Source organism: Rhagoletis pomonella, unplaced genomic scaffold, assembly GCF_013731165.1.
Source record: "Rhagoletis pomonella isolate Grant_MI unplaced genomic scaffold, Rhpom_1.0 Rhpom_scaffold_01610, whole genome shotgun sequence".
NCBI classification, from domain to species: Eukaryota; Metazoa; Arthropoda; class Insecta; order Diptera; family Tephritidae; genus Rhagoletis; species Rhagoletis pomonella.
The window spans coordinates 13,752-41,518 of NW_023460164.1; the positions used below are offsets into that span (position 1 = coordinate 13,752).

Here is a 27,767-nt window from a genome sequence, read left to right on the forward strand (position 1 = left end):
TCATCGAATGTTAAACACTTGGCACCCTTATCTCATATATCAAAAAACCAAACTAGGAAATAAACCTAAGCGATTTTTTTTTCGGAAATTGGTTTTTGAAACATGTTAAGAAAATGTCACTTATGATTTTTTTGCGATGTTTTTTGTTTTCAATGCGTGAAAGAAAGTAATACTTTATAAATTTAAAATTTAATTTTTTTTGAAACTTGCAATAATTTTTATTTATTTTTATTCTTATCTACTTTCAGACATGGCACAAGACATGTTTCAAGTGCACAGAATGTGGTATGACATTGAATATGAAAACATACAAAGGATACAACAAATTGCCATATTGCGAAGCGTAAGTACAATACTAAGCATACATATGTATACTCAGAGTCATTTGAATAGCAGGGTATGATCCTCAGTATGTACAGTTTTCCTTTTGTTTGTTTAATATTCATTAATTTTGTGTAAAATTGTAGCATCATATTCTACTTGTAAAACCGATTTCAAAATTTTATAAAAATGATCTGCAGTGCATAAGTTAACAACATTTTTAGAAAAATTTCGGGTTTGCAGTTTTGTAGCCCATTCAATTTTAGCATAATAAATTGCATGTTTCAAGTGGCTACAAAATATCGTTGATTTTTGACAATTGCTACATTTTTATAAAAAATGTATGAATATTAAACAAACAAAACGAAAACTGTACATACCGAAGATCAAAAGGTTGGGCTATTCATATGACTAAGAGTGTATAGTCATTATTTCTCCACATTCTACGCATTGTGTACATATCTATCTTCACTACGATTTATTAAATAAAATTAGCTACAATTTTATTGCACCAAATTTAGTTACTGTGTGAAAATGTATGCGCCCAGGAATTTACGCCATATGCTACTCGGTTTATGCACCTACTAAAAATAATTACCTACTCTTATTATTATACTATACACACAAAAAGTTTATGAGCAATTATCTCCCAAGTGTATATGTACTTACTACGTAATAAACTTCAGCTGCATTTATACATATTTACGTATTTACATAAAAATGTGTGTTTGTGCCATTGACATAGTTACAACAGATAACACAATATACTTTTGAGTTTAATTGGTCTTTCTCATAGCCGCTATTCATGAAATTTGCTGTGTTAGGTTTGAGAAGTCTAACTACGATTTTTGAAACGCTTTTTATCTTATCTGCGAAGTCTGTGATAAAGGCATTTTTACAACAGTAAAGGCTTTCGCATACAGTGCATGTGGATAGAGAAATTCCCATTGGTTGTTTGTGCATACAGAATTCTTGAATTCCTAAGTTTTTACGTAAATTAAACAAATGATAATGCGACGACTACTTATACATTGATAATATGTATGTATGTATTAAGCTAAATTTATTCTAACGTTTAATGGAATATAGCAGAGATAACATAACTCAGGAGCTCTCTCGGAGGACCACTCCTATATATTTGATTTAAGGATCAACTGAAATCTGTAGCGTCTGTCCCCGTAGAATTATCTTGGAAGACTGTACGCCTTTTATATTCACTAAAGATTTGGGCATGGATTTAGAACTCGCCACTAAAATATGTTCTATTGAAAAAAATCAGCAAGTGTTAAAAGACTATATATGTGTGAGGAACGAGATCCAGACCCTCAATATTGAATTTCCATTTTCCCGGCCAGGCGAAGTTACAGAGAAGGCGACGTTACACCATACAAGAATTACGACGACGTTATAAAGGGTGAACACACCAAAACTGCGACACTTAGAAATTACTACCAGAACCAAACTAGCAGGCTTTGAAACTATTTTTTTTTTGTATTATACAACTTGGAAGTTTAGATGTTATTAAAATGTTAAAATATTAGTTATTATTTGCTCCATATGCAAGTGATCGGTATTTTCATCGCACACGCGCCATCATGTTCTGCACGACTGTATCATCGACTTTACGCGATGCGCACAACTACTTTGTTTTGCACTCTTCAATATTTTTCACTGTTTCACCTGTTTTCTGCAAGATTTCTTTGACAATTGACCATTGGGAATATCCCCAATAGGACGTGGCTCTGGACTATTGGGTGGATTGCAGTCGTGAGGTACAAAATTGATGTTATTTGCATTATACCACGGCAATGTGTCCTTGGCATAGTGGCAGGTTCCCACGTCCGCCTAGAACAGTGGCCTACTCCTTATCTGTTGATAAATGACAGAAGACGCCTTTTGAGGCACTCATCCCGATAAACTTGATCATTCATTGTCCCGGGTGGGAAAAAATGGCTGCTCTTACGGCCACAGGTTCAAATAGCTTGCCAAACCATGTGGTTTTTTGGAAATTTGGACTTCATTTTCAGCTTACAACTTTCAGGGGCATTTTGACGACTTGCACCAGTATAAAAATCTTGACCTGCAATATATTTTGAATTTTTATAGCAGTAGGTTTCGTAGTCCATAACAATGCAGTTGTATTTTTTAATTTAGAATTCATACAACTTCCGAATGCGGGATTTCGCTGTAACATTCTACTTTGCGCCTCGGTCTGGCGCTGTTTGAGCTGTAGAACATCTCAATGAAGCTTTCCGCTTTACCTTTTGTACGAAAAACTGCGATCTGCGTACGGATTTTGCAACATAACGCGACAAAATCTTCGGATTTCGCGAAAACGCACTGAGGACCTTCCGAGCACTGTTTTTATCACTTTGACCATGCTAACCCCCGCTCCCTGGTTTTCTCGTAACTGCCAGGCCTTATTTGTACCGATTAAAACCCTGCAAACTGTCGAATAGTGCAATCTTTAATTTTTTAGCAATTTTACGTGTACATAAGGCCGGATCATTTATAAACTCGTGCAAAATGGTTTGTCTCGTTTCTAACTCGGTTGTCATTTTTAACTCAACTAGGAATCAAATTCAAATGAAATTTTTTCTACGTCCAACTAAGGTCATGTGATCAGCTTATGGTATTTGAATTTCAAAATATTGAATTCGTTTTGGTTAAGTTATAAGCTTCCCAAAGTGTCGCAGTTTTGGTGTGTTCACCCTTTAGACGAAACGTAAGAACTAGCGATGTTAACTACAGCTGTCATTTAAAGAGAGCAGACGCCTTCTATCCGTGATGTAGAGGGTCTCCTTCGCCATGTATTGTTGTTGCTGTCATAACATATTGACAGTCCTTGGCTAGATATAAATCTGGATCGTTTCGGCTACTTAAAGCTGAAGGAATAGTCATCTACTATCATCCATTCCTGTGGGCCTTTTATTTATATGCACTTGGATATAGTATGAAACTCTGGTAAAAGAAGGAGTCTTTTCCCATCGTCCGATAATACAGCCTCCATAATAAAACGCCCGATAATGGACTGAGACCGATAGACTTCGCCGGGGACCAAAAAAATGTACACTGCATAACTACTAGGTTTCAGCATAGAAGTAGGTAGTAAGATACATTAAGTTTCAGCAGGCATGAAACAACGCCAGGTTCGACTAGGAATGTCAATCATCTGAACCAAAAAAAGAGTGCGTTTTAGTTTATGAAAGTTGAACACCGAGATTATTCGACTAGACACATTTGGACTTGTCTTCTGGGAAGACTCTGGTCTCCAATTATTTTAACTTACCAGCAAAAACTCCACTATTATTGTTGCGATCGAACTATCGATCGCCTTAATAAAACTGGCAGAAATAAATAAAATTAAAAATAAAATAAACTATTTTGGCCTCGGTAGGTAACTGGAAAGCGGAGGCCTTCTGTAAGGTTAAAAAACCAACCTTAAACCAATCTTTACTAAATTTACTCGTAAGATGCTTCAAATGTGGCTGTACTGTGAGGAAGTAAATGAACATTTAAATTAACAACTTACAACATTTAAAGCACCCCTTGCAAATTGAAAATTCTCAAACTTATCTACACACTTATAGCTCAACAAATTTCATTGCATTGCCAATGGGGAAATCAATTTTCAGTTGTTTGAAATATTTGAATATGCATCTCAACTTTTCGAATGAATGTACATAGGTACTGGCTATACATGCACGTACATGATATGTGTAAATAATGATTTTAATTGCCATTTGCAAAGCATTTGTACGAGTTGTAAGAGGAGATAATTTTGAGTGGAATAAAATACTCTATTACACCCTTGGGAGTTGATGAGGTGAAAATTTATGTATATCTACATACCTACATTTTTATGTACATACCCTCATAATATTATGTATGTCAGCAGGAAATTATCTCGCAGGCATTGGTATACATATGCATTTACAAATTTACCAATGTACGATAAACGATTGTGCTCAGCAACCATACTTTTGCTGCAGTTGGTGGCATCTAAAGCCTTTTCTTTTTTCTTTTTTTTTTTACAAACTTTTCACAGCAACAACATCTTCACAATGCGTTTTGTTACTTTTATATTATGTTTTCTTGTTGCGTGAGGCATGAATGACATTTTGTTGACAATGTCACACCTCACTGCTGCGTTGAGGATGCATGTTGTTATTACCAGTGTGGCAAGGTTAGTATTTTTGTGGCTAGATTGAGCATGTGATTTTATTTGATAGCCCCCGACTTTGCGATCTAGCATCTTGGCTTTTTTCCAGCCTTTCTTTGCCATAAATATGCTTAGTTAAATTCGGACCGGAATTTAAAAAAAAAAAATAAATAGCGGCCATAAAAAATTTCTTCAATATTTGTAAAACTGCTGTTTACCATTCAAAAATTACTATGGATGTGCAAAGTAATATTTCTTTGAGACAATTTTTTTAAAGCTTTTTTCAGGGACCCTAACGGTTATGATTTTTATAATAAAATCGTAGTTCAACCGTTAAGATTGAATTTTATGTTTTTTATTTTGTTTCGACTAAGAATAATCTTATCTTGTGAATTTTTTTGATACAATTTTTCATCGTTATTATTCGATCATATTATGCCCGTTATTTCCATATTTTTTATAAAAGATTTAAATCGGTCATAAAAACGTAGTCTCCATGATTGCGGTTAAAAATAAATGATAAACAATAGAAATTCAAAATAGCGATTGTTTTTGATCGAAAAAAATATTAGAAAATAACGGTTTTTCATGATTGAAATAATCAAAAAATAAGGACTGCGGAATGATTTAAAAATAACAATCTTGATATTTGACGGTTATTTGCGGTTTCTGTTTTTTATGGGTTTTTTTTTTAACAAACAGTGGTGGGCACGAAAAAATTAGCTTTAAACTGTATTTTTTTTACAATTTGATTTGTTGGCATACCACCAGTGTACGCTGATGTAAAAAAACAATTATTATTCTTTAGTTTGATCCTCCATGAGAATATTTTCTATACTCTATTCACAAATTTGTTACCTTTAAATATTCAGTCGTTATTTTTATTTTGTGTTTTGATGAGCAGGATTTTAAAAGGTATTTAAAGAAAATCGCTTTCGCTGAACTTGTCAAGTTGGTTTACATTTTTTTAGTTATGAATATACCTACCGACTTCTTTTTAGCTAAATTTTTCATAACATATACTCGTACATAACTTTTTATGAAGCTTTTACAAAATCAATCTAATTTCGGTTTTTGTGATCATCTGGTCACACTGGTTCTTACTATTCACCACCCTTGCTGCTGCTGCCACTTCCATTCTTATACTATTTACGATTGAATACCGGTGCTAAGACAACAATAATCTCAGCACCACTCCCACTACTTACTGCCTGGCAATTGTTTTCATATACATATGTATGCTCCTGCTTTTTTGTTGTTGTTTACTTTACGAGAGTCGCTGAAATATTTATTGTTGTGCGCTTGGCAACTTACTTCAGCTTTTTCTGTCATTCCACTGGAGGAAATAGGAAATGCAGTTGTGGCACGATTTGTGACAGCGAGAATGGCAGCGAGAAAACAAAGTCAATGAGCAAAAGTGATGATGAAATTTAAATAAGCCAAAGCAAACCCAGTCAGCATTTAAAAGATAATTGGAAATATTTGTGCATATGTATGTATTTCCTAAAGCGATGGACTTAACGACTCGTCTATGGAGGAGAGCGTTGCGCTCAGCTGTGTCAACATAAAAGGGGGAAGAGTCTTTCGTTTATTATTTTGATCGTGTAAGTCAGGGATGGGCACATTTTGGGCTGCCAAAGCAGTCAAAGGGGCAACGATTGCTACGGATTTTCTAGAAGAACCTTATACGAATTTTATTTCAAGTTGTGTCATAGCGATTTGCACATGAATCGTCATTAAGATTCCATCATAGGATTCCAATGCAAACGAATATGTTTTTTGAAAATGCTATTGTTAGTTAGAAAGCATGTTTTGAAAAAAAAAAATCTAAGGACGAACTCGAGGGCAACGCTCGAAAATGTGCGCGTCGTTTGAAGGATGACGGACTTCAACAAAACTGAGAGCAAATACAAGTGCAAGTAGGTGGAGGTAAGGTTGATTTTGGATAGCTGAGTCTTGGCATAGGAATTTTAGAGATTACTAGGGAAAAATACGTGGATACGCCAAAGAATATTTTGTTGCCTATGAAAAGTACAATATTGTAATAGGTAAATGCAAATCCACATACCCTTTGCATTAGCGTAGACTGGTTAAGAAGTTAAAATCTAAAAGTTTTGGTTGCTCACCTTGTAGTTCAGATTTCTCCAAACAGTATAATTCAATTAAATTTTTTTTAAAGTATTATGGAGTTCCAAACTTCTAGAATCTGAATATAAATTACTGTATTCTTAAAACTTTGCGTCTGCTTGTGCATAATTTTTCTTTAGTATCCATATTCATAATGACTCAGTTTAATTTATCCCGAATTTCCACTATGCATTGACCTAACCAAAAATTGGAGGCATTTAAAAAATGCCAGGTGGAAATGAATTTAATGACAATTTTTTCTAACATAATGACATGCATATTTTTAATGCCCAACTTTTTCATTCCAATTTTTGCCATTCAATGCCTAGTGGAAATCCAGCATTATGTGTTCGCAGAACGTCAACTGTTTAAAAATGTAGAAGTTTGTAATAGCTAAAAAAAACTTGCTTTACAAAGTTTAAAAAGCTTTGCGCTTGACTTATACACAATGTTGTGCTTAATCACCTTTCAGTCGGTGCGTCACAAAAGTTTCGAAAAACTTTATTTAGTGCGGATATGATGTGTGAAGGCATGCCTTGTTTGTTATTTGAATGTTTAATTTTCATTTTGCGGCTTTTCGTTTTTGGCAGTGGCTAAAAAAAAAACACTAAAAAACTACTGAAACGTAAAGTTTTTGAATTTTAGTACGTTTTTTAAATAGCAATCGGGTTGACTAATAAATAAAGAGAGTAAAGAAGCAATAACTATTTGCGTAAGGCAAACTTAGCTCAGCAGGTAGAAAACACAGTGAGCTCGATGAAGAAGTCTGATAAGGAGTTGTGGTATCTCGAAGTGGAAGCTATAATTTCTATCCAAAGTAAACTATTTTGTTTTTCCATTACAACTTTTCACTAAAATGGTCTCACGGTTTTTTGTATGAGATAATTTTAAGCTTCTTTGAAAAAACTTATTTTTTAAGGTTATACCCTGAAGTTATAATTTGTTTCTGGTTTTGCCATTATTTTGGGAATGAAAATATGGCTTCAGGAATGTGGTAGAATACAGCCAAAAGAACCTTAAATTTTAAGAAATTTTAACGTAGGTGTTAACTGTTCTCGAAGACTGTTTAAAACATTTTCAGCGCAGACTTCGACCTATGACAGGAGGGAATAATTGATTGAGAGAACGATTTCGTGTTAAGGTAGATACAATTTATATTAAGAGTGTCCCAGAATATAAGGGGTAAATTTTGTCTTGTGAAATTTGTTGCTCGAATCAAGTCCTTTTCACTACCAAACTTTCAGACCACAGCTGGGGTTTCGGTGGAAAACCAAGCAGCAGCCTCCACCTAAGAAATATCGGACGCACTCCAGGGTAGCTAGGCCTAGTTTTGCTGAAGTGGCTACGGACAGTATACTCATCGGGGTTCTTGACCGCGGCAACGAACTCGCTGCATCCCTCGAGACCAGTGGAGGTGATCGTGCATACCAAATATTCTAAATAATTTTAGCTTTAGAGAAGAGCAGATTTACTTTACTACCTTACCTTTGACTACATTTCGTACTTTTGCGTCCACTGTACAATGGCATCTAATGCCAATCAAATATTTTTCCTTTCATAACTCCAACATACCACAAATACATACATATTTATTTACTTTGTCTGTTATCTGCGCTCAGTTGTCATGCATCATTTGTTTGAGTGAATGGATAATCCTTATCACTTTGAAATAGAATCTCTACGTTATCAAGCCATTCACTAGCATCGTTGTCAACATCAATGTTCTTAAAAATTTTCGCATGACAGTCTGTCTGTCTGTCTGTCAGCAGCAAGTGTTGGCACTTCAAAGTTGAATTCAGCTACAAAGTTAGTTATTTTTATTTCACTTTTTTTTGTGCTTCAACTCTTTTAAATGTGTTCGATATATCCATGGAGCATCGTCTATCGAATCCAATTTAATTTCACCACTATTCAGCTGCCTTTTTTGTGTGTGTGCGAAATGGCATGACAACATTTGGACTCTTTTTTTCCTTTTTCACAATTTGCGTATTGCTAAATTCGAATGTTGCTCCTTTCAACTACTCCAAGCAAATAAGAGTAGATAGTATCTATCAAATGGTTTCCTTGAGGCTTCTTGCACAAGCCAAATGTAATCAAATGCTGCAAATGGAAGATGAAAAATTTTCCAAGCAGCAAGAGTTAGTTGCTTCCGATAGAAGGACGGACAGGCGGACGGACGGACTACAAGTGAACTACTGTTATTCATTTGTTATTTGGCAACTTGCCTCCGCACGATTACAATGGCTGCACTCCACATAGAAATTTTGAAGCAATCTGAAGTGGATACTTAGTATATGATATATTTACACGAACGCTTACGAGTACATCGACGATAATGTTTGCGCTTCCAAAGTAAAAAAAAAGAGTTACATAGTTGTATGGTTGTGAAAAATAATTTAGAAATGTCCCTTTTTCCGGCATTCATTGCTTGCTTTTCTTTAATTTTACAGCGCATTTTGTTAGGTAAGTTTGGGTGTGTGTGTGTGTAGTGGTTTTGTATTATTTTATTGCTATTCTTCTTCGTTTACTTTTACTCCTTTTTTTCAAGCAGCCCACTTTTCCTTTCTGCGATTCATACTCGATATTATTGGGAGCAACTACACTCCTGCTTAGTATCTATGACTAAAAGAAGTAATTGTTGTTGGAATTGTTGTAGATTCGTATGTACAATAGGGTGGTCCAAAAATGCATGTGAAAAATCAAAGTGTATTTTTATGCCTCGCCCTTAACATTTTTCTATATCGAAAAAATATACCTCCATTTACATATTTTGAAATAAAAAAATATTTAGAGGTCGCTTTTCAAGCATTCTGTACCATTTCTACAAAAAGTAGTTTTTTCCCACATAAATTGCATGTAAAACTTTGAGCGACCTCTAAAAATTTTAAAATATATAAATAGCGGTATATTTTTTTCGGTAAAGAACAATCCTAGGGGGTTAAAGCATTAAAATTCGGACTTCACGTTTTTGGACCACCCTAATATACATACATAACTACACCAACTCTACACTGTCCATATCATGGGTTTCATTTGGAGCATTTTGAGTTTGAAGTTGCGTTTTTTTTTTGTTTTTCGTTTTGTATAACTGCAAGTATGTTTCCTCCTTTCCAATTGTGGCATAGTTGTATTATTCGTTCAACCCGTTATTGTCGCATTGAATGCTATGTAAGTATTGTATGGGTATTCCTCCATTATTCTATGTTGACCCAATATGCCCGTTGGCGGTATTTTAATTGTTGGTAAATGCTCTGTTAATCCTGCTACAAATTAAAGGCATTTAAACTCTTAACTGGTGCAATGAACTGTAAATGTCGTTGAAAAAAATTTCGCCAGTTTCCCTAATAAGTATGCAAGTATAAGTTTGTACGTATGTAGGCTGTATAATGGATTGCCGCATATTTAGGGAAAGTTTGCTCAAATTAAAAATGTAAATAGCAAGACTCGAAAAGCTATCACTATAATTGAACCCTGGACGGCTTTTCGTCTGTGTAATAAGTTAAATTAAAATAAAATACGGCAAAAAAAATATATAAAATAGCTGAGATTAAGTTTAGCTGGATAACCACTGCATGGCTTCGCCTTAGCGTTACCATTACATTATCATAAAGTTCTGCAATTTTTTTTTTCGGAAAAGCTAAATTAAAAAAATAATAATAACAAAATTGTTGTGAGTAGCTTCTCGATAGTTCTAGAGTTCCTGAAAAGAAAATAAGTTCTGCAAAATTATACCGAAAAAATATTTCTTCAAAAAAGTCGAAAAAGTTCAATATTTAAGAATAAAAAATTAAAACTGTTGTGAGTAGCTTTTCAATATTTCTAGAGTTCCTGATAAGCAAAAAAGTTCTGCAAAATTAGGCAAAAAAAAAACATTTTTCCAAAATGTTAAATTTTTGAAAAAAAAAATGAAAATGAAAACTGCTCTGAGTAGCTTTTCAATCGTTCTAGAGTTACTGAAATGGATAAAAGGTTCTGCAAGATTACGCAAAAAAATTTTATTTTATTTTTTTCAAAAAAGTCCAAAAAGTTTTTTTTAATAAAAATTAAAACTGTTCTGAGTAGCTTTTCAATAGTTCTAGAGTTCCTGAAAATGAAAAAGAGGTTCTGCAAAATTGTGCCGAAACAAGTTTTTTTTAAGTCGAAAAAGTTCAATTAAAAAAAAAATAAAAGTTAATACTGTTCTGAGTAGCTTTTCAGAAGTTCTAGAGTTTCTGAAAAGGAAAAAAAGGTTCGGAAAAATAACGCCTACTTCCCAGATATTACTGATTCGTAGAAAGGTGACTCTCATTCGTCGTTTCTGGTAACTGTGTGCCCCACTCTTAAGAGTTCTAAGTCGATAAGTCGTTAGTCATTAGTTAATAAAGATAAGTCCACGGCAGTTAGTCGTTAGTCTTAAGTCTTTAAACAGAAGTCATATTTCGTCATTCATTAGTCATAAGACATAGTTTTTACTCAAGTAGCACACTGGCGTCTAATATGGTGTAAATTTATACACCAGTGTGCTACTAGAGTTTTCGTTATTCAAAATCCATTACTCGTTAGTCATTGGTCAATGGGCATAAGTCATTCGTCACAAACCACTTGTCATTCTTCTTCTGTAACCGCCAAAGCGGCCCAAATCAGAATGCCTGCCCTTTCTCTTCTGTGCCAACTGACGCCAATAGGAAATGCCAAGTAAAGCCAAGCCCTTCTCCATCTAGTCTTTCTAGCACAGAGGAGGCCTCCTCTTCCTCTATTACCAGCATCGCGTTGTATACTTTCAAAGCTACATTTTAATTCGCTGCTCTATGTCTATATCTTTGTAAAGCTCATACAATTCATCGTTAAATTGTCTGCGGTATACGCCATCGCCCACGCGTATAGGTCCATGCCTCCGCGACATATACCAACACGGGCATACTGAGTGACTTATAGAGATTGGTTTGTGTACGGATCGTAATCCTTTAAACGTTTGCCGTGGTCGTCATCATAAGGAGGGGTCTCATCCGAGGCTTTGCCTTGCCTCTTCACTGGAAGTGCGCACAACCCATTGCTGGGACGGGATGGTGTCGCAACCAAATACACGTTTATATAGCGAGCCGCTTGCTCCAAGCAGACACCCGCTTGCAGCCGCACCTACTGCTGAACAGACGCTGCAGACTTCAGTAGGCCTTAAACCGAATAAGTCGGAGTGGCCCCATCGAAGCTCCCTCTCTTTCTGCCGCGACCCAAGGCTCCATTCGGATTGGTTACCGCTTCTTGCACATGGGTCGCCCACGTTGCCCAGAGTGCGAGAACGAGGACGCAAGAGTCGGGATTGAGTATAGCCATGCAATTGTAACTGCATACCCAGCGCAACGACTATATCCCATTGCACTCCTAATGCTAATAAAATTAAAAAAATAAAATAAAAGTGAATTCGAATATTTCATTAGTACAACATGGGGAAAAATATGACGGACCATTTTATTCGGCGCAGTCCTTAAATATGTAAACATGTACTTTCACTTAGCTTGAGTGAAATGAAAAGCTCAGCCACCTAAATATTTATTGCAACCGCACTTTCATAAGAAATAACATGCATATTAACCTAAATGTGGGTTCCAAATGCAAAAAAAAAACGCTTATAAAAAATGCATATAATTTGTAATTTGGCATATATGTCGTCTCCCCTTCGGTAATACATATTGGCAAACAAACATTAATAAAAAACTATAAAAATTGAAAGTAGGCGCACAATGAAAATGGCCATGCCACCGAACAAGCAACCAGGTTGCAATTGCAACCAACTAAAAAAAAATTTGAAACCTATCCAAATGCATAGGAGCAGTACATACATCATTTGCTGACACGTGTGCTAAAAAATAAATGTTTTTGTATTAAGTATTATGTGTGGACTCATAGTGCACATATGTATGTATGCTTATCAACATTGCTTGCTGCCCATTTTGGTATCGGTGGTAACGCTTTTACTTTCATTGCTTTTTGCCAGATTTCTTTTTTCACCGCCACAAAATGAGATGAGATCACCTCAATGACACACATGAGCCGAGCCACCGCTAGAAAAAAAATGAAATAAAATGGCTCAGTTGAACAAACAAATATGGTAGAAAAAAATCTTTTCAATTACTTAAATTGTTCTACTTTTTTATGTTGCCATTTATTTGTGCAACAAATTTGTATTGAGTGCGCCAACATAAAAAAAAACTACAACTCAGCTAACTTTGTTGTAGCGTGTGCAATATGCACATACAAACATACATACGTTATTCTACCTCACCTTGTGCGCGATTGACTGGCTGGCTGACTTTGTGCTTTCGCCTGTGCTTGTGCCCCAGCTTATGACGCCAAAGCCGGCGTTGTTGAGTTCAAATTGTAGAACGCTGCCTAGGCTGACTATGTAGTAGATATGTATGTATAAGGAGTGTTTGTCATTCATCACTGCCATATTTAGAGTACACTAGCATATATATTGTGCGCTATCAGATATTGTAGATGAAATGCGCATTGAAAAATAAACCGCCAATTACACCGAAAATAAGTGCACTTACTCGCACGCGCATACACACTATACACATACATATGTAAATATGTAGTACGTTCTAGCATAGCAGTTATGGTGAGCTTTGCTTGCTCTGAGTGCAATTTGCAACGTTGATTTCCGTTCAAACAGTCTGTGATATTTGCAGCAGGCCAATGCAAAGTAAAGCAAAGCAAATGGATAGAGTAGTTCTAGTGGCAGTGCCAATTGATTATAAACTGCCGCTGGCGTGCTCATTCCGGCGGTCAGATCATCATATTTTCGGTCAGCTTAACGACCACCACACTGAGTTCATAGTTATTTTCATATCTACGTCAGTAAAATTTTTTATGCATTTAAAAAAAAAAATAAAATAAAAACTTCACTGCTTGTTACGGTTAGTAGTGTATGACTGAAAGTAGCAACTTTGCCTTTTGAAGTTTGTTTTTTATTGATCAAATTGATGGCACAGCCAACGCAGCTTTATTTTTCATACCTTAAAATATTTCATTAAATGCATTGAAAAGTAAAAAAAAGGAAAATATAGAAAATGCAGCACATTTGTTTATATTTTTTCTTACTGCAGAGAACCGATACCAGTGTTTATCTCTAATACAGTTTGTGGGCTCGTGTAAATATCTAATGTAAATATATGAAATTCAATACTCTGGTTGAAAACTGCAGCCCCTGCTTGGCTTTTACATTTGTTAGGCATTCCTTCTTTGCGTTCCTAAGCCCCAATTGTCTTTTATAATACAAAAACCAGTCATAAAATACTAAAGGCTCGGTGCTAAGAAAGAACAATCCTATTGCAATTTTCAGAGGATATGCTGTTTTAATTTGGGCGTCGAAGTACGCATGGTACTCTAGAGAAACGATCCAGGGCCGAACTCAAAAAGCTCCAGCAATCGCTTCTCTCCTTCGCGACCAAAAGTTGGCATCTCCTTGCTGGGCTATGTACATTACTATTCAGATGAAAGTAACCACTCCAAAAATTTTCCAACGCGGCGTATGAATAACATAAAATTATGCAATTTATCTTTTAAACCAACATTTTCTTTTAAAAAACGGTCCTCTATGAAATAAATAAAGTCAACTACGGTACTTGACGTCCGCCAAACGCTTTCTGATAGTTTTCCAGCTTCCAATGGGGTTTAGAACGGAACTGTTCCCAGACTTCGTAGTGAATCGGAAGCCATTATGATTGCTGCAAAGAGTGCAACGATAAGAATGCCTATATGTATGAATATAAAACGAACAATTAGCATTGTTAGATACGTTTCTGGGCACTTAAAGCTAATGGTGTTTTCTTTTCTACAAAAAATATTGCCTTTTCATTGTCCCCTTTTTAATATTTGTGCGTAGAGTTCACTGAGAAGGGAGCATTTTTCCGTAGAAAAGAAAGCGCCATAAGCGATCACCAGAAGTAAATCTTCACAGATGGCTCCAAAATGAACATTGAAACAGCAATTGGCGTCTTCTTCCAGAAACTGGCCAGGAATGTTCACGACCGAGGTATACAATTACCGTAGCAAAGCGGGCTAACAATATCGACTTAGCTCCTTCTAAGATCTTTACAATCTCTTTGACCGCATATAACTATGTAGTCAATCTTTGCTGGGAACCGGGGTTCACAGCGGTATTCCAGGAAATCAGGGAGTGGACTATAGCACGAAAAAAGGTATTTTAGATCCTGGGGTCACATATGCACTGTATCATGCTCACTTGGTCACTGCTCGATGAACAAAAACACAGAGTTTGCTAAGTATCTCAAAACCGAACGTTCGGCTTCTCATTGGAATACTAACGGTACCTGGATCATGGGCCACATAGTCGCCGATGAAAAAGGAATATAAACTATACGGCTCTATGCGAGTGGCTCGCACTGCAGAGAAAGTAACTCAAATTTCTGGACACCATTTAGACCGAAAGCTTGGACAGTTTAGGCAAAACGCCTACTAGAGTCCCCGGAAAACCAGAATGATTTTAAGGCATATAGTGGCAGGCCTGGCCAAAGCAAAATAAATGCCCAGGTTAAACAGTGTTTCATTACGCCCCAGTGGCGCGTAAGATTTCTTACGTCGTTATTGCTTTGTAAGTTGAAGAGTGCTTTGATTCCTCGTATTGATATTTCTGGAATTAGAGATTTTCCCCTTCTATTCCTTTCTATATTTGTCCGGTAATGTTGCGTTTCTCTATTCATCCAGATGTAAAATTTCGCCCATGGTAGACCGTAGAAGTGCTCTGTGCCTAGAGTTCCTTGTGCTGCTAATTTCCTGGCTAGATTATCTGCCACTTCATTTAGCTTCCAACGGAAATTTATTTTGAGAACTCTAACTTCACAGCAACTACTTGCACTTACCGCTCCAGAAATAATCTACTAAGTAGTAACACAATGTACAACATAATAAATGTCTCATGTGGGCCGCTCGTAAGATTGCCACCTAAACTGATCTATAACCCTATTGACTCTCCTCTAAATCCCAACCCGCCCTGGTTCCGAACTCACCACTCTGCGATTGAGCTGTCGATGGATGAGTCTAACTAGTCCTGTCCTGTCTATCCGGAGATCTGTCATGCCTGAAACGCATGCAAACCTTAGCTGCAACAAGGTAGTAGGAGTCGGTCGGAGCGTATGTCGCGTCTGATGTGTGAAAACTGCATACAAGTTGTCGCTTTCTCTTCCCATCTACCAACCCCACACCGAATTTGTGCGCCAACTCACGTCAACTGTAGCCATGTCGCACCTCTCGCAGTGATATCATCAGCCTTATCAGTAAATATAAAATGGAATGTCTAAGGCGATTAAACGTTCGAATTTTTATTAATAAATAGCAAATGCCCCTAATTCTTGGTTTTTATTATAATTGCTAATTTCATTGATCCCCTTTAAATTAAAGCTCGTAAAATTAAGAGTTAAGCTCTTCACACGCCACTTCTTGCCTATTATTTGTTAATCTGCTTATCTTATTTTTGCAATACCGACAATACAACAGCATGTGGTGGGCGAAGGGACACCGATAAATACCAGCAACAGTTGCAACAACAATACTTTTTTTTAGTTTTTTTTTAAGTGCTGTCTTCTCAATGCGCTCGTTAATGCATCTGCATACCCCGTTGCTGCTATTTGCTTTGGTTTTGCCGCTGCTAATGCCACTAAAAACATCAACGACGGGGACGATACGTTGACCTGTGGCAACAGCTGCGTGCATATTTGCCGCAAGCGACAACGCGCCATAAACTCAGCCGTTGATACGTATGTATGTATGTGACAAGGGAGCCAGGGTTGCGGCAATGATAGGGCGTAGGGTGGGTCTAAAGGAATCAAGCAGTGACTTGGCCAAGAGTATCGTATGAGTAAGTGATTTGTGGGTAAAAACTAGCGCATGGCTTATTTGTTGGCACATTGACACATTAGATCATTGTTTTGCTGCTATGTATTTGCCTTATTTTCATTGCCTTTTTTTCTTCAACTGGTTCTCACATTGTTACGCTGCGCTGCGCTGTCGCCGCTGTTGCGTTTATCGGCCTGCCTGCCTGCCTGCTTGTTGGTTGACTTGCCGTTGTTTGCCTTGCCACACAACAACTCGAGTTCAAAAGTTACCAGCAGCGGTGATGCCGGATTTTGTTGCTATTGTTTATATAATTTAACGTTGGCCATCGTCGATGATGGTACATATGTATGTCTGGGTGGATGTGTGCTGTTTGGTCATCAAACGGCCTTGTGCCACTGTGCCAAAGCACCAGATTTTACCTACTTTGTTGTTGGGCTATTTTACACGTTTTGTGCTGAGTTGCGCGTGGCATGCAGCATGTGGTGCGGTATTTATACACTGATATGTATGTACATATGTTTGAAAATTTTTGTTGTTGTTTTTTCTGCCTATTATGTGCCAGTATGTTTTGGCTTTTGTTGTCACCGATTTGCTACTCAACCGGCGTACTACTTTCGTGCCGCATTGTTGGCCCACTAAAGGGTTGGGTGCGCGGTGCATACATATGCACTTGATATGTACATTAGGGTGGTAAAAAAAAAAAAGTAAAGTCGGAATTTTAATGCTCTCAGCCCCAAAAAATATATAGAGGTCGCTCAATGCGCTCAAAGTTTTCCATGTATTTTGTATGCAAAAAAAAACATTTTTCGTAGAAATGGTATAAAATTCTTGAAAATCAATATTTTTTCGATCGGAAAACTCTTTTTCTCTTCAGGAGACTTCCAATATTAATACCCAATTGTTTATTTAACAATTTTTTAATACTAAAGATTTTTCATTGATCCCCCATTGTATTATCACGGGTTTCTGGGGTTTTTTGGCGGACCTATAAAATATAGTTATTATGAAATAATTGTTAAATAAAAAATGGGGTATTATTATCGGGAATCTCTGGAAGAGAAATATACTTTTCCGATTGCAAAATATTGATTTTCTAGAATTCTATACCATTTCGACGAAAAGTTGTTTTCCCCGACCCCTTTTTTAATTTTTTTTTTAAATATTTTTATGCAAATTTTTTAAGCTTAAACGGTTTTGCCATTTGGGGGGATTTAAAAAAAATCTTTAAGAAACTATTTTTATTTATAAAAAACTCAATTTTTGGAGGCATTTTCAAATCGGTCCTCCTCACGTAAATCTTAATATTTTTCCGAAATATTTTGGTGGGCGTCTTAAAATATAATAGATTTTATAATTCCAATGGAAACACAGTACCAATTTTTTTTTTTGTATGGGGAGTGATGCAGTCTAATGTACATACATATATGAATGTTTAGTTGAATGCTATCATTCACAATGACTTGTTGATGTGAATCCATAGATAAATACATATGTACATATGTACATATATACATGCATATGGTACTTAAACTTTAATCGTTTTTATTTACAAATTATGTGCTTGCCATTAATAATTTATTGCCATAATCGCCATCCCCTGTTTTCAAGTATCACCTCACCTCATTTCAAAATAAATTGCGAAAATTGTTGGTCGTAATGTCTTTCGATATGTCGCTCGCTTGTCTACTTTGCTAGATATCCTTTTGCTTTATATGGTTCATTGAACTGGCCGTTCGTTGCATTTTGAAGTTGTTTTCTGGTCACAGCAGGACAGCCGGGCCAAAGGAAATACGCAACGCCACAGACAATAGCCGCGAACAATGCACTTTGCCCCTGCATTAACGTACACATACACGCATGTACTAACTCGCATAAGCTTATAGCTTCACAACATATCGATTTTTCTTTAATTGCTTTTGTAGCATTTAGCACATTAACAAGGCAAGAAGCCACAATTGTTACGAGTATGCACTATAAGGATATGTGGTGGTGTCATTGTTGTGGCGGCGTACAATTCTTCGTTGTGGTCATTCAAAAGTACAATTAAACCTTTTAGCTATAAACTTTCTTAAGTTTGTTTACAAAACAAGCAAATATTTTCGTCAGCAAAGTGGTTGTTGCGATGTTTGCCACTTTTAGTCCTTTTTATTACTAAGACTATTGCTTTCTTAAGAGTACCGAAACAGGGCTAAAACATTGGCCTTTGAGAGTCATAAATGCGGCATTTTTTTTTCAAAAGACAGGACTGAAAAGTAAAGGAATCGAAAAGGCTAGATATTCGGAATCCGCTGAAGCTCTCAACTGCGTTTGTATTATTTAGGCGAGATTGGGTTAGGTTAAAGTGGTTGCCATCAGCAAGGAGTAGATAGACTTGTGACTTATAAACGTCAGTGCCTAATGATGTATTCAACGCTAAATGCTGTGCGCCGATAACAAAGTTTCGCAGGCTAATGCCAGTTAGTGACCAGACTCCTCGGGGTTGTTTAAAAACTGCTAATTAAGATGTTACGACCATAGTCGCACAAAAGCTAGGCAGCCCAAGAGAAAGTTTTGATGACAGCTGTGACAGCGAGCATATGGTGGGTAACCATAAAAAGTCCACGGGTTTTGGGACACACGTCACTGTTGTTGGGTTGAAGGACTTTCTCTTCCAGACACATATGTCGGCACATAATTGAAAAAGACATAAATACCAAGAAAACTAGGAAGCAGAAGAACGAAAACCAAACCATAAAAGGGCTCAAAGAAAAGCTAAGGGCAAACAATGTTATAACCACAAAAGCAGACAAAGGCAGTACCACCGTATGAATTGATAAAAAAGATTACATAGAGAAAACTGAAAGTCTAATAACTGAAATAGGGTGCAATAAATTGGGAAAAGATCCCACTGAAGAATACCAAGCAGCAATAAAGAATACCATAAAGAAAAGCACAACCATAATAAAGGATAATCTACCATATAGACTAACACTTATGAACCCGAGTGTCCCTCCGTTGATTGCCTTGCCGAAGACACACAAACCAGGCACCCCGATGAGACCTATCATTAATTACAAGTCTGCTCCCGGATACAGACTCTCCAAGCACCTAAAGACGCTGCGCAATAAATATACTATTACAAATACAACGGAACTAATCGAGAAGATGAAATCGTTGAAGATCAACGAAAACACTAAATTCGTATCATTCGACATCAAGGACCTTTTCCCATCGATACCAACAATAGAAACCATAAAGACCGTACAAGAAATACTGATGGCAGAAATGAAAAGAGAAGCTATCACGGAAATAATAAACGCGTTGAAGGTCACATTAAAACAAAACTACTTCCGGTTCAACAATAAGATATATAAACAGATTAACGGGTTAGGAATGGGCAATCCGACGTCAGCAATACTCATGGAAGTATTCATGCAAACACTGGAGGAGAAATACATGAAAAACCTATCGACCAACCTAGGAGTAAAATTCTACGCGAGATATGTCGATGATGTAATATGTCTAATAGAGGGAAACAAAGAGAAACAGATACTAGACTATCTCAACAAACAACACCAAAATATAAAATTCACCATGGAAACGGAAGAGGAAAGAAAGATTAACTATCTGGATTTAACAATTAAAATAAACGATACCACGAACAAGATAGAGTTCGAAATATACAGAAAACCAACAGCCACAGACACAATTATACACAATAGCTCAAACCACCCACAGCAACACAAAAATGCAGCATTTAAACAACTAATAACGAGGCTTGAAAGGACCCCTCTAACAGAAGAATGCTACAAGAAGGAACTGGATACAATATATGCCATTGCGGAAAATAACGGATATAGGAGAGGCCTGGTGGAGAAGTTAAGAAAGGACACAAAATCGAAAAAGACTAGCAAAGAGAAAAACAATAAAAAAACTTGGGCAGCTCTAACTTACACAGGAAAGACATCTTACAAACTTGCCAAATTCTTTCATAAGTACGACATTCAGACATCATTTAAAACAAGGAACACAGTGGGAAATATATTGAAAGAGAAAATAAGCGAGGAAGACCCGCTAGATAAACAGGGTGTTTACAAGTTAACCTGTGAGTGCCGACACAGTTACATAGGACAAACAGGGCGAAATATAAGAACAAGGTATCGAGAACACATAAGGGATTATAATAAGAAAAAACGAAAACCAGAGGCTGCAATAGAATCGAACTTCGCGAATCACATGATCAAAAATAAATGCACACCAATGAAGATTGGACAAACAACAGAACTTCTCCGTGTACAACATAAAGGACAAAGATTGAATATATTAGAAAATATGGAAATATATAAACAGAAGACCTTCAAAGGACAAATAATAAATGAGCAAATAAATACTGCATCGGACGTACTGTTTGAACCTCTAAAACTACTGTACAAGAAGAAGAATGACAACAAGAAAATATTAAGGACAGATATGGAAGGGAATACACCGACTGCAAAAACAAAGGGGGTAAAAATCACGGACTTCTACCTGCCGTCAAAAACGAGCCAAAACAATTCATCTACCTATTGAGTACCGCAAACACTGCAAAACTAAAAAGACGTACCTAACAAAAGAAAGAGGTAGTTAACAAGGAGTATAAATACGAGCAACCAACAAAAATTATGCAGAACGAAAAATGACACTGAAGATGGCACAACGCCGAAACCGGTTTGTCTCCAAACCAAATTTGACAAGGGATGACGGAAATTCGTTCCATAATACATCATACACCCACCCTGTCGGAAACAACAACAACCAAAAAGGAAAGACTTTCTCTACCCCTAAATCCAGCATAAATACCACCAATAATATCAGCCTGAAGATCAAGCGAAGAATAACTCTGGCCAACAGGTGCTACTTTGGGCTCGGTAGGCAATTGAAAAGCAAAGCGCTCTCTCGACACAAAAATTACGCTCTACAAATCTCTAATCATGTCCGGTCTTTTGTATGGCGCAGAAACATGGACGATGTCGAAAAAAGATGAGTTGGTTTTGGGGGCTTTCAAGAGAACTATTCTACGCAAGATCTATGGCCCTTTTTGCGTGGGCGACGAGTGCCGAAGATTATGGCGTTGTACTTAGTTAAGTCCATAAAAATATAACGATTGCGCACATAAAAATACAACGAGTCTTTCGACTCGGCAACCATGGATGGAAAACGAAAGTAAGAGGACCTACGAACAAAATGGAAGGACCGAGTAAAGAAGAAAGGTTGCAGAGCCAAATAAGAAGAGGAAGATACAATTGTTCAACGGCAGCAATATTTTACTTTTTTACGAAAATTTTACGTTACAGATTACATAACATTAGTGGGATTTTCGTGGCTGCATACCCTTTACTAACTTTTGAAGCAATGATTCAGTGGTCGCGTCATTTAATTTTAGTACTTAACTACGCTTACTTTTATAAAATTTTCAAGTCATTTAAACCTTATTGGAAAATTGGACCTCAAGCGATACTTTAAACAAAATTATTTTAACTGGGGCAAAATAACTAATAACGTGGCATAAACTTCTCCTTTTTTTTTTAATATTAACCCAAAAATTTGACTCAAAAGTCTACATACATATATACATACTGTGAATTCCACTATTTCTCGCTTTCGCTCTGGAAGGGCTAAGTCCAAAGAATTCAATTAAATATGGTTACGTGGTATCAAACACCAAAGCATAGTACAATTACTAGTTTGTTTATGTGGCAAGTATTAGTCATTAGGCCATACAATATGTGCCACACTAAATTTTCGTAATCAAAATGAATCACTCGCGTAATTCACGTTTAGTTACGTATACGCCCCACCACAATTTTGTTTACAATGAGCAAATTAAATTCTTTTTCGTATGCAGGTACGTATAAATCAATCAACATAAAAATCGATAACAAATTGGCTGGCTAGCCATCAATTTATGTGCGATAACTTCACTAAAACGACGAAAAAATTAAAAATGCTAAACACACAAAACCCCACGCACTTTTAATACATACACAAACATACATGATTATAGTAAATTTTGAAATAACCCCAATATGAAACGTAAATGAATTTATTTGCCACAATGCTATTTAGATACGATTTTCCTGTCGCGTGATAGCAATACCAAATCAATAAGCATTGCACAAAACGCTGTCAATACTGGTATCTTATCAATTTGTTTATGGAGTAACACAAATACATACATACTTTCCCAACATGTGAGCAATCAGGTACTTTTGTTATTATTGGCAGCTGCTGCAACGTCATCATCACTGACTGCTGTCTGTCTGGTTGGTTACTCCGCTTACATACTAGGCTATTGGGCATTTTGTAACGCTTCATATCGCGTTCATATCGCGATTATCGTAAAGTGATCGCTTTAGTATATGCTTTTACACCTTTTTTCAACTACATTTTTTTCTGATTGATGGCTAAATGTCAGCGTTATAATTATTTGTTGTGTGTCTTTTTTATTACCAAGTTTTTTTTTACTGTTACGTCGATTCGGTTGACTGCGACACAAGCTGTATTAAATGCGTGGTGTTAATGTATGAATACCTGCTATACATCTGTACACCCCGTGCTAAAAATAACGCATCAGGGGCGAAATTTAGCTTTGAGTTACGAAATTTTGTCTTGTAGAAAAATTTTACAGCAAGTTGTTTGCAACCAAAGCTCAGTATGCCGTATTTCGAAAAAAAAAATAAATAAAAAAATAAAAACAGGTAATTTTTACGCAAAAAACCGACTTCAAATCTCATATAAAAATTTAGAAGTACCGTTAATTTTTTCATGATCCAATGATCAGATCTAAACCAGGTTAAAATGGGACCACCTCTGAGACACCACCTTTCCAATGCATAAAAGAAGTTTCGAAATCGGTTGACGTGGTTCAAAGTTATGCGGTAACATACATAAAAAAAATAATAAAAAAATAGTCCGACGAACTGATAACCTCCTTTTTGAAGTCGGTTAAATATCCAACTCGCTTGGACTTCTAAAAGGAAAGAAGGAAGTAGTAGACCGAAAAAAGCCACTGAGCACGAGGATGGGAAATATGGAACGGTTAAGTTTGCACAGCAGATTCCAAACCGCGAGGGAATTGAGAAAAATCCTAGCAGACTCTACATGGATACAACTCGCACTTTAGCCCGACGGCTTAACCAATTGAATAAAAAAAGACTTACCTAGCCGTTTATTCTACTTCCTTCGTAACACAGTTTTGCCGTCGGGTTCAGTCAATTTAAATTTAAACTCATCTGAGAAAATTACCCTTTTCCAGTTATCTACACCCCATGATTGGTTGGGTCTGGCCCATGAAAGTATTTTTTCTTCATTACTGTGGTCATAAGTGCTTTTTTGCAGGTCTGCTACAGTGCTTATTTGTATCGAATGAGAGTCTTCTCGATTTATTCTCAACCTGATCTGCAAACATTGCCGTTCTAAAATCAGATTTTCGTTCCCATTGGTTTTTTCGGCCTTTCGCTCCCTTCTTTCCATTTTAAGGACCCAATGAGTTTTGGTTACAACCAACTTTCTGAACAATTTTGAATTAATGCGGAATCTTCGCGTTTGCGAATACAAATATATTTATCTATTTATTTTTAACCGACTTCTCAAAAAGGAGAAGGTTATCAGTTCGTCGGAATATTTTTTTTTATGTATGTTACCGCATAACTTTGGACCACGTTAACCGATTTCATCGGAAAGGTGGTACCTCAAGGGTGGTCCCATACTAATTTTGTTTATATCCGATAATTGGATATTGAAAAGAAATTAACGATAACCTTAAATTTTTATGTGAAAATTGAAGTCGGTTTTGTTTTTTTGCTTAAAAATTACTTGTTGATTATTTAAATATATATGTTTATTTATTTTAAATAATTTCAATTTAAAATGTATTTAGTCCGATCCATAAGAGAAACCACACAAATAAAAGATTCAAAGCGTTCACACAGTTTACAAAAATTTATCAATTTTCAAAACAAAAAAATCATAAAATTTCAATTTTTAGTATGCAGTTTTGTAGCCCATTCTATTTAGTATATAAAAAAAATGCAAATTTCAACTGGCTAAAAATTACTATCGTTCGTATATCGTATTTTTGAGAATTGGTTTTCCGATGGTGTTGCGCGTTTTCTTCCTAACATAACATATCACAATATTTATTTTTATATGGAAAAAAGTTTGAAAACTTAGTGAAATTGGATTAATTTTTGTGAACTTTATGTAAGCTTTGAAACTTGTATTTATGCGGTTTATGTTATGGACCAAAATATATTTTAAAAGAAAAATTTTTTAGATAAACATAATTGTATTGCAAACAATATCATTTTGAATTTTGCACCTATTGTTTTGTCCATAAGTGTATGCAGATATGTGAGGTTGTTTTAGTGGTTGTAAGTTAGTTTATGGTAGAGTATTTTTCATAATTGCATGCGTGTGTATAGTGTAGGGCTTTGTTTATACAAAAAGTTTATTAATTGTGTAATTTTTGTCTCATTATCGCTTAGATAAGATATCATTAACTTTTAATTGTGCGGTTAAAATGCTTATGTAAACATTTATGAATATATGTAGATGTGTGAGGAAGAGGAAATTGACCAAGCAAAAATAAATAATACCTACAGGTTTGAACAAAATTGTTCACTATTTCGCTTATGGACTTCAGTGGGTTTAATGCTAGACACATTTCAGAGCCAAATTTCTCAGTCAGTTTTAAGGCTGCCTGAAATATGGCAGCAATGTTTCCTTCATTGCAGCCCACCACGTAGATTACTAGCTTATCTGCATAGCCACAAACGTTAAATCCGTTGCCTGTTTTGTTTGGCTTTGCAGGAACTCTGCATACTGCCTCCTAGTTCCTACTGCCTTATAGAGATGCCGTTTTTAAATCGATTAAATCGAGGATCGATTGAATTGAAGATCGATTAATTGAGCCCTTCCGATTCGACCTTCTGTCGATTTTTTAGTTCCGATTCGATTCGGGAATCGATTCAAAAAAGTTGATAATCGACATTCGATTTTTCCTCAATTGATGCATATTGATCTACGGTTTACCTCAGAAAATCAATAAAATTTTAAAGAAATTTGAATTGGAGGCTGGTACAATAATATAATGGCGCATGACATGACACCTCCCACCTTTCTAACTTGAGAGAGCAAAGACCAAAGAATTCAATGACCCGCCTCTATTTCTCCTCCGACTAAAGGGCTCCTCAGGGAAGGGTCTAGGAAATATTTCTATATAAAATTATGGCTAATACTACAACAAAAACTCCAAAAATCGGAATTCCAAACTGTATGGAATTTTTTTAGAAAAATTTTGCACTCCTTAATTACTGTTTTTAGAAAAAATTTGAGAACGCAAATCTTTTCTAAAATGGATAAATAGAGTTAGCGAAAACAAAAAAAAAAAAAAGAGCGTCCATTGTATTATTCACTTTTTAAACTAGTGGTTAATTTCGAAGTAAATCATAATTTTTTTTCATTAGTGATTTAAAAAAAAAAAACAAATTTAAGCATTTCCTTAAGTAGGTTTAATGATGAATTTCCACTAAACTTTAAATGACAATGTTGGGCACTACGTTCATAAAAGTAACCAATTAGTGCGATTTATGAAACATCGCAAAATAGCATTTTTAGTGAAATTGCAACTTTGCGTACAAAATTGCGTGAACGACCCTATCGCAATTCCGGATTGAAAATGTATTTTTTTTTTAAATGTTGCGCATAAGTGAAAAGGAAGTGCTTTTACTATTACACATCTTGGCAAATTTTTTATTTTTATTTTTTTTTTAAATTTTTACAAAGTATTTACGAATTTTTAGCTACTTGATAGCTTTTGAATAAATGTGGATATTGAAGCCGTTATGAAAAATATACATATGTATGCATTAAATATACAATAATAGTTTGGTCAGATCGCCGTGTTTTGTTTCTTTGTAAAAATTAAGGACCACTCAACACAATTCGGCCTGTGGAACCCTTAGATTTGGACACGCAAAAATCGTATAAGTTGTTTTTGGAATAGTTTTGAGGAACTTCTGATCACAGTGCTGCCGCCGAACGAGTGACTATATCAGACGGATCTTGCATTCTGCTGTATATCTGCAAAAAAAGTTATCGACTGTTTCTTGTTCGTTTTCATTCCTGCAGCTTCTACCGACCAATGCCCAGTAAGAACCGATAATATCCTCGCAACGTCAGGTCTGGGTTTTCCCAATGGTCGCGTGCTTTTTTAGGGTTGTATGCCGGCCAGATGGATGGGTTTGGCTTTATGCCTTGCACGACCTGTAATCCGAATTCGGAATTTCCGGGTCGCTGCGATGACCTCGAACCTTAACTAAATTTTCTTCGAAACCACCACCAACTCTTTCGAAAGATTTGTACACTCCATAATCAGCTTCAACGCTGTCCGAAAAAATTGGGACTCACTCGGCTTGGCAGTGCACTGCAGTGTCATAAGCTATTGAGCTCCATGTTTTTGGGGAACAGTTTCAGAACTCGCTTGTTGCAGCATCTAAAACTCGAATCTCACGGGGTGTTGATGTGATGGCGGTTAATGTAACGGCTGCTCTTTTGTTAGCTTCGATAAGGCTTGTCTATGGGTATCATAATTGGAAGGTGAATTTACTTAATATATGATTTAAATACTGGGTAAATAATGTACTTATTAGTGAGTCTTTCTTGTCGCCACACTGCATATTTTACTTCGCGTATTTTCATATTTTTATGTTTTTCGCTGTATTTTTCATTGTAGGCACATTCCAAAGGCCAAAGCGACAGTCATTGCAGACACGCCCGAACTGAAGCGAATAGCTGAGAATACAAAAATCCAATCGAATGTTAAATATCACGAAGACTTCGAAAAATCCAAAGGCAAATTTACACAGGTTAGTGAAACAACTATTGGGTAGCAGCACGGTTTATAGAATATTAAATATGTAGATTAAAGTAATTTTAACTCCTCGAATACTCGTGCAGGAGTATTATTAAGCAATTTTAAAATCCATAAAAAAAATTCACAAGTTGCTTTGGTTAGAAATAGTATTTGATACAGAATATTAGAGCACTTTAGCCACTGCAAAAAATGAGTTATCTTTTTTATACAAAATATCCCCTGATTTTTCTTTAATTGTATTTTACACACATTTTTTTAAATTGAAAAAAAAAAAAAAAAAAGGTCGCCGATGATCCCGAAACATTGCGAATTAAGCAGAATACAAAAATCATTTCGAATATTGCGTATCATGGTGATCTAGAAAAGAAGGCCGCTATGGAAAAGCAACGAGAAGCTGCCGAAATAGCCGATGTGCGAGGTATGTAGCAA

General features: G+C 36.0%; 1 protein-coding gene across 1 annotated transcript; it reads left to right on the forward strand.

Annotated features, from left to right (window-relative positions):
* Positions 1-248: 248 nt before the first annotated feature.
* Positions 249-27,756, forward strand: LOC118752536 (LIM and SH3 domain protein Lasp-like; the record flags this gene model as incomplete). Its single annotated transcript, XM_036487443.1, is given in 3 exon segments — positions 249-343; positions 27,198-27,330; positions 27,621-27,756. Coding segments are annotated over 3 exon segments (364 nt in total), but the record flags the coding sequence as incomplete, so codon positions are not given.
* Between the last annotated feature and the right edge of the window lie 11 nt (positions 27,757-27,767).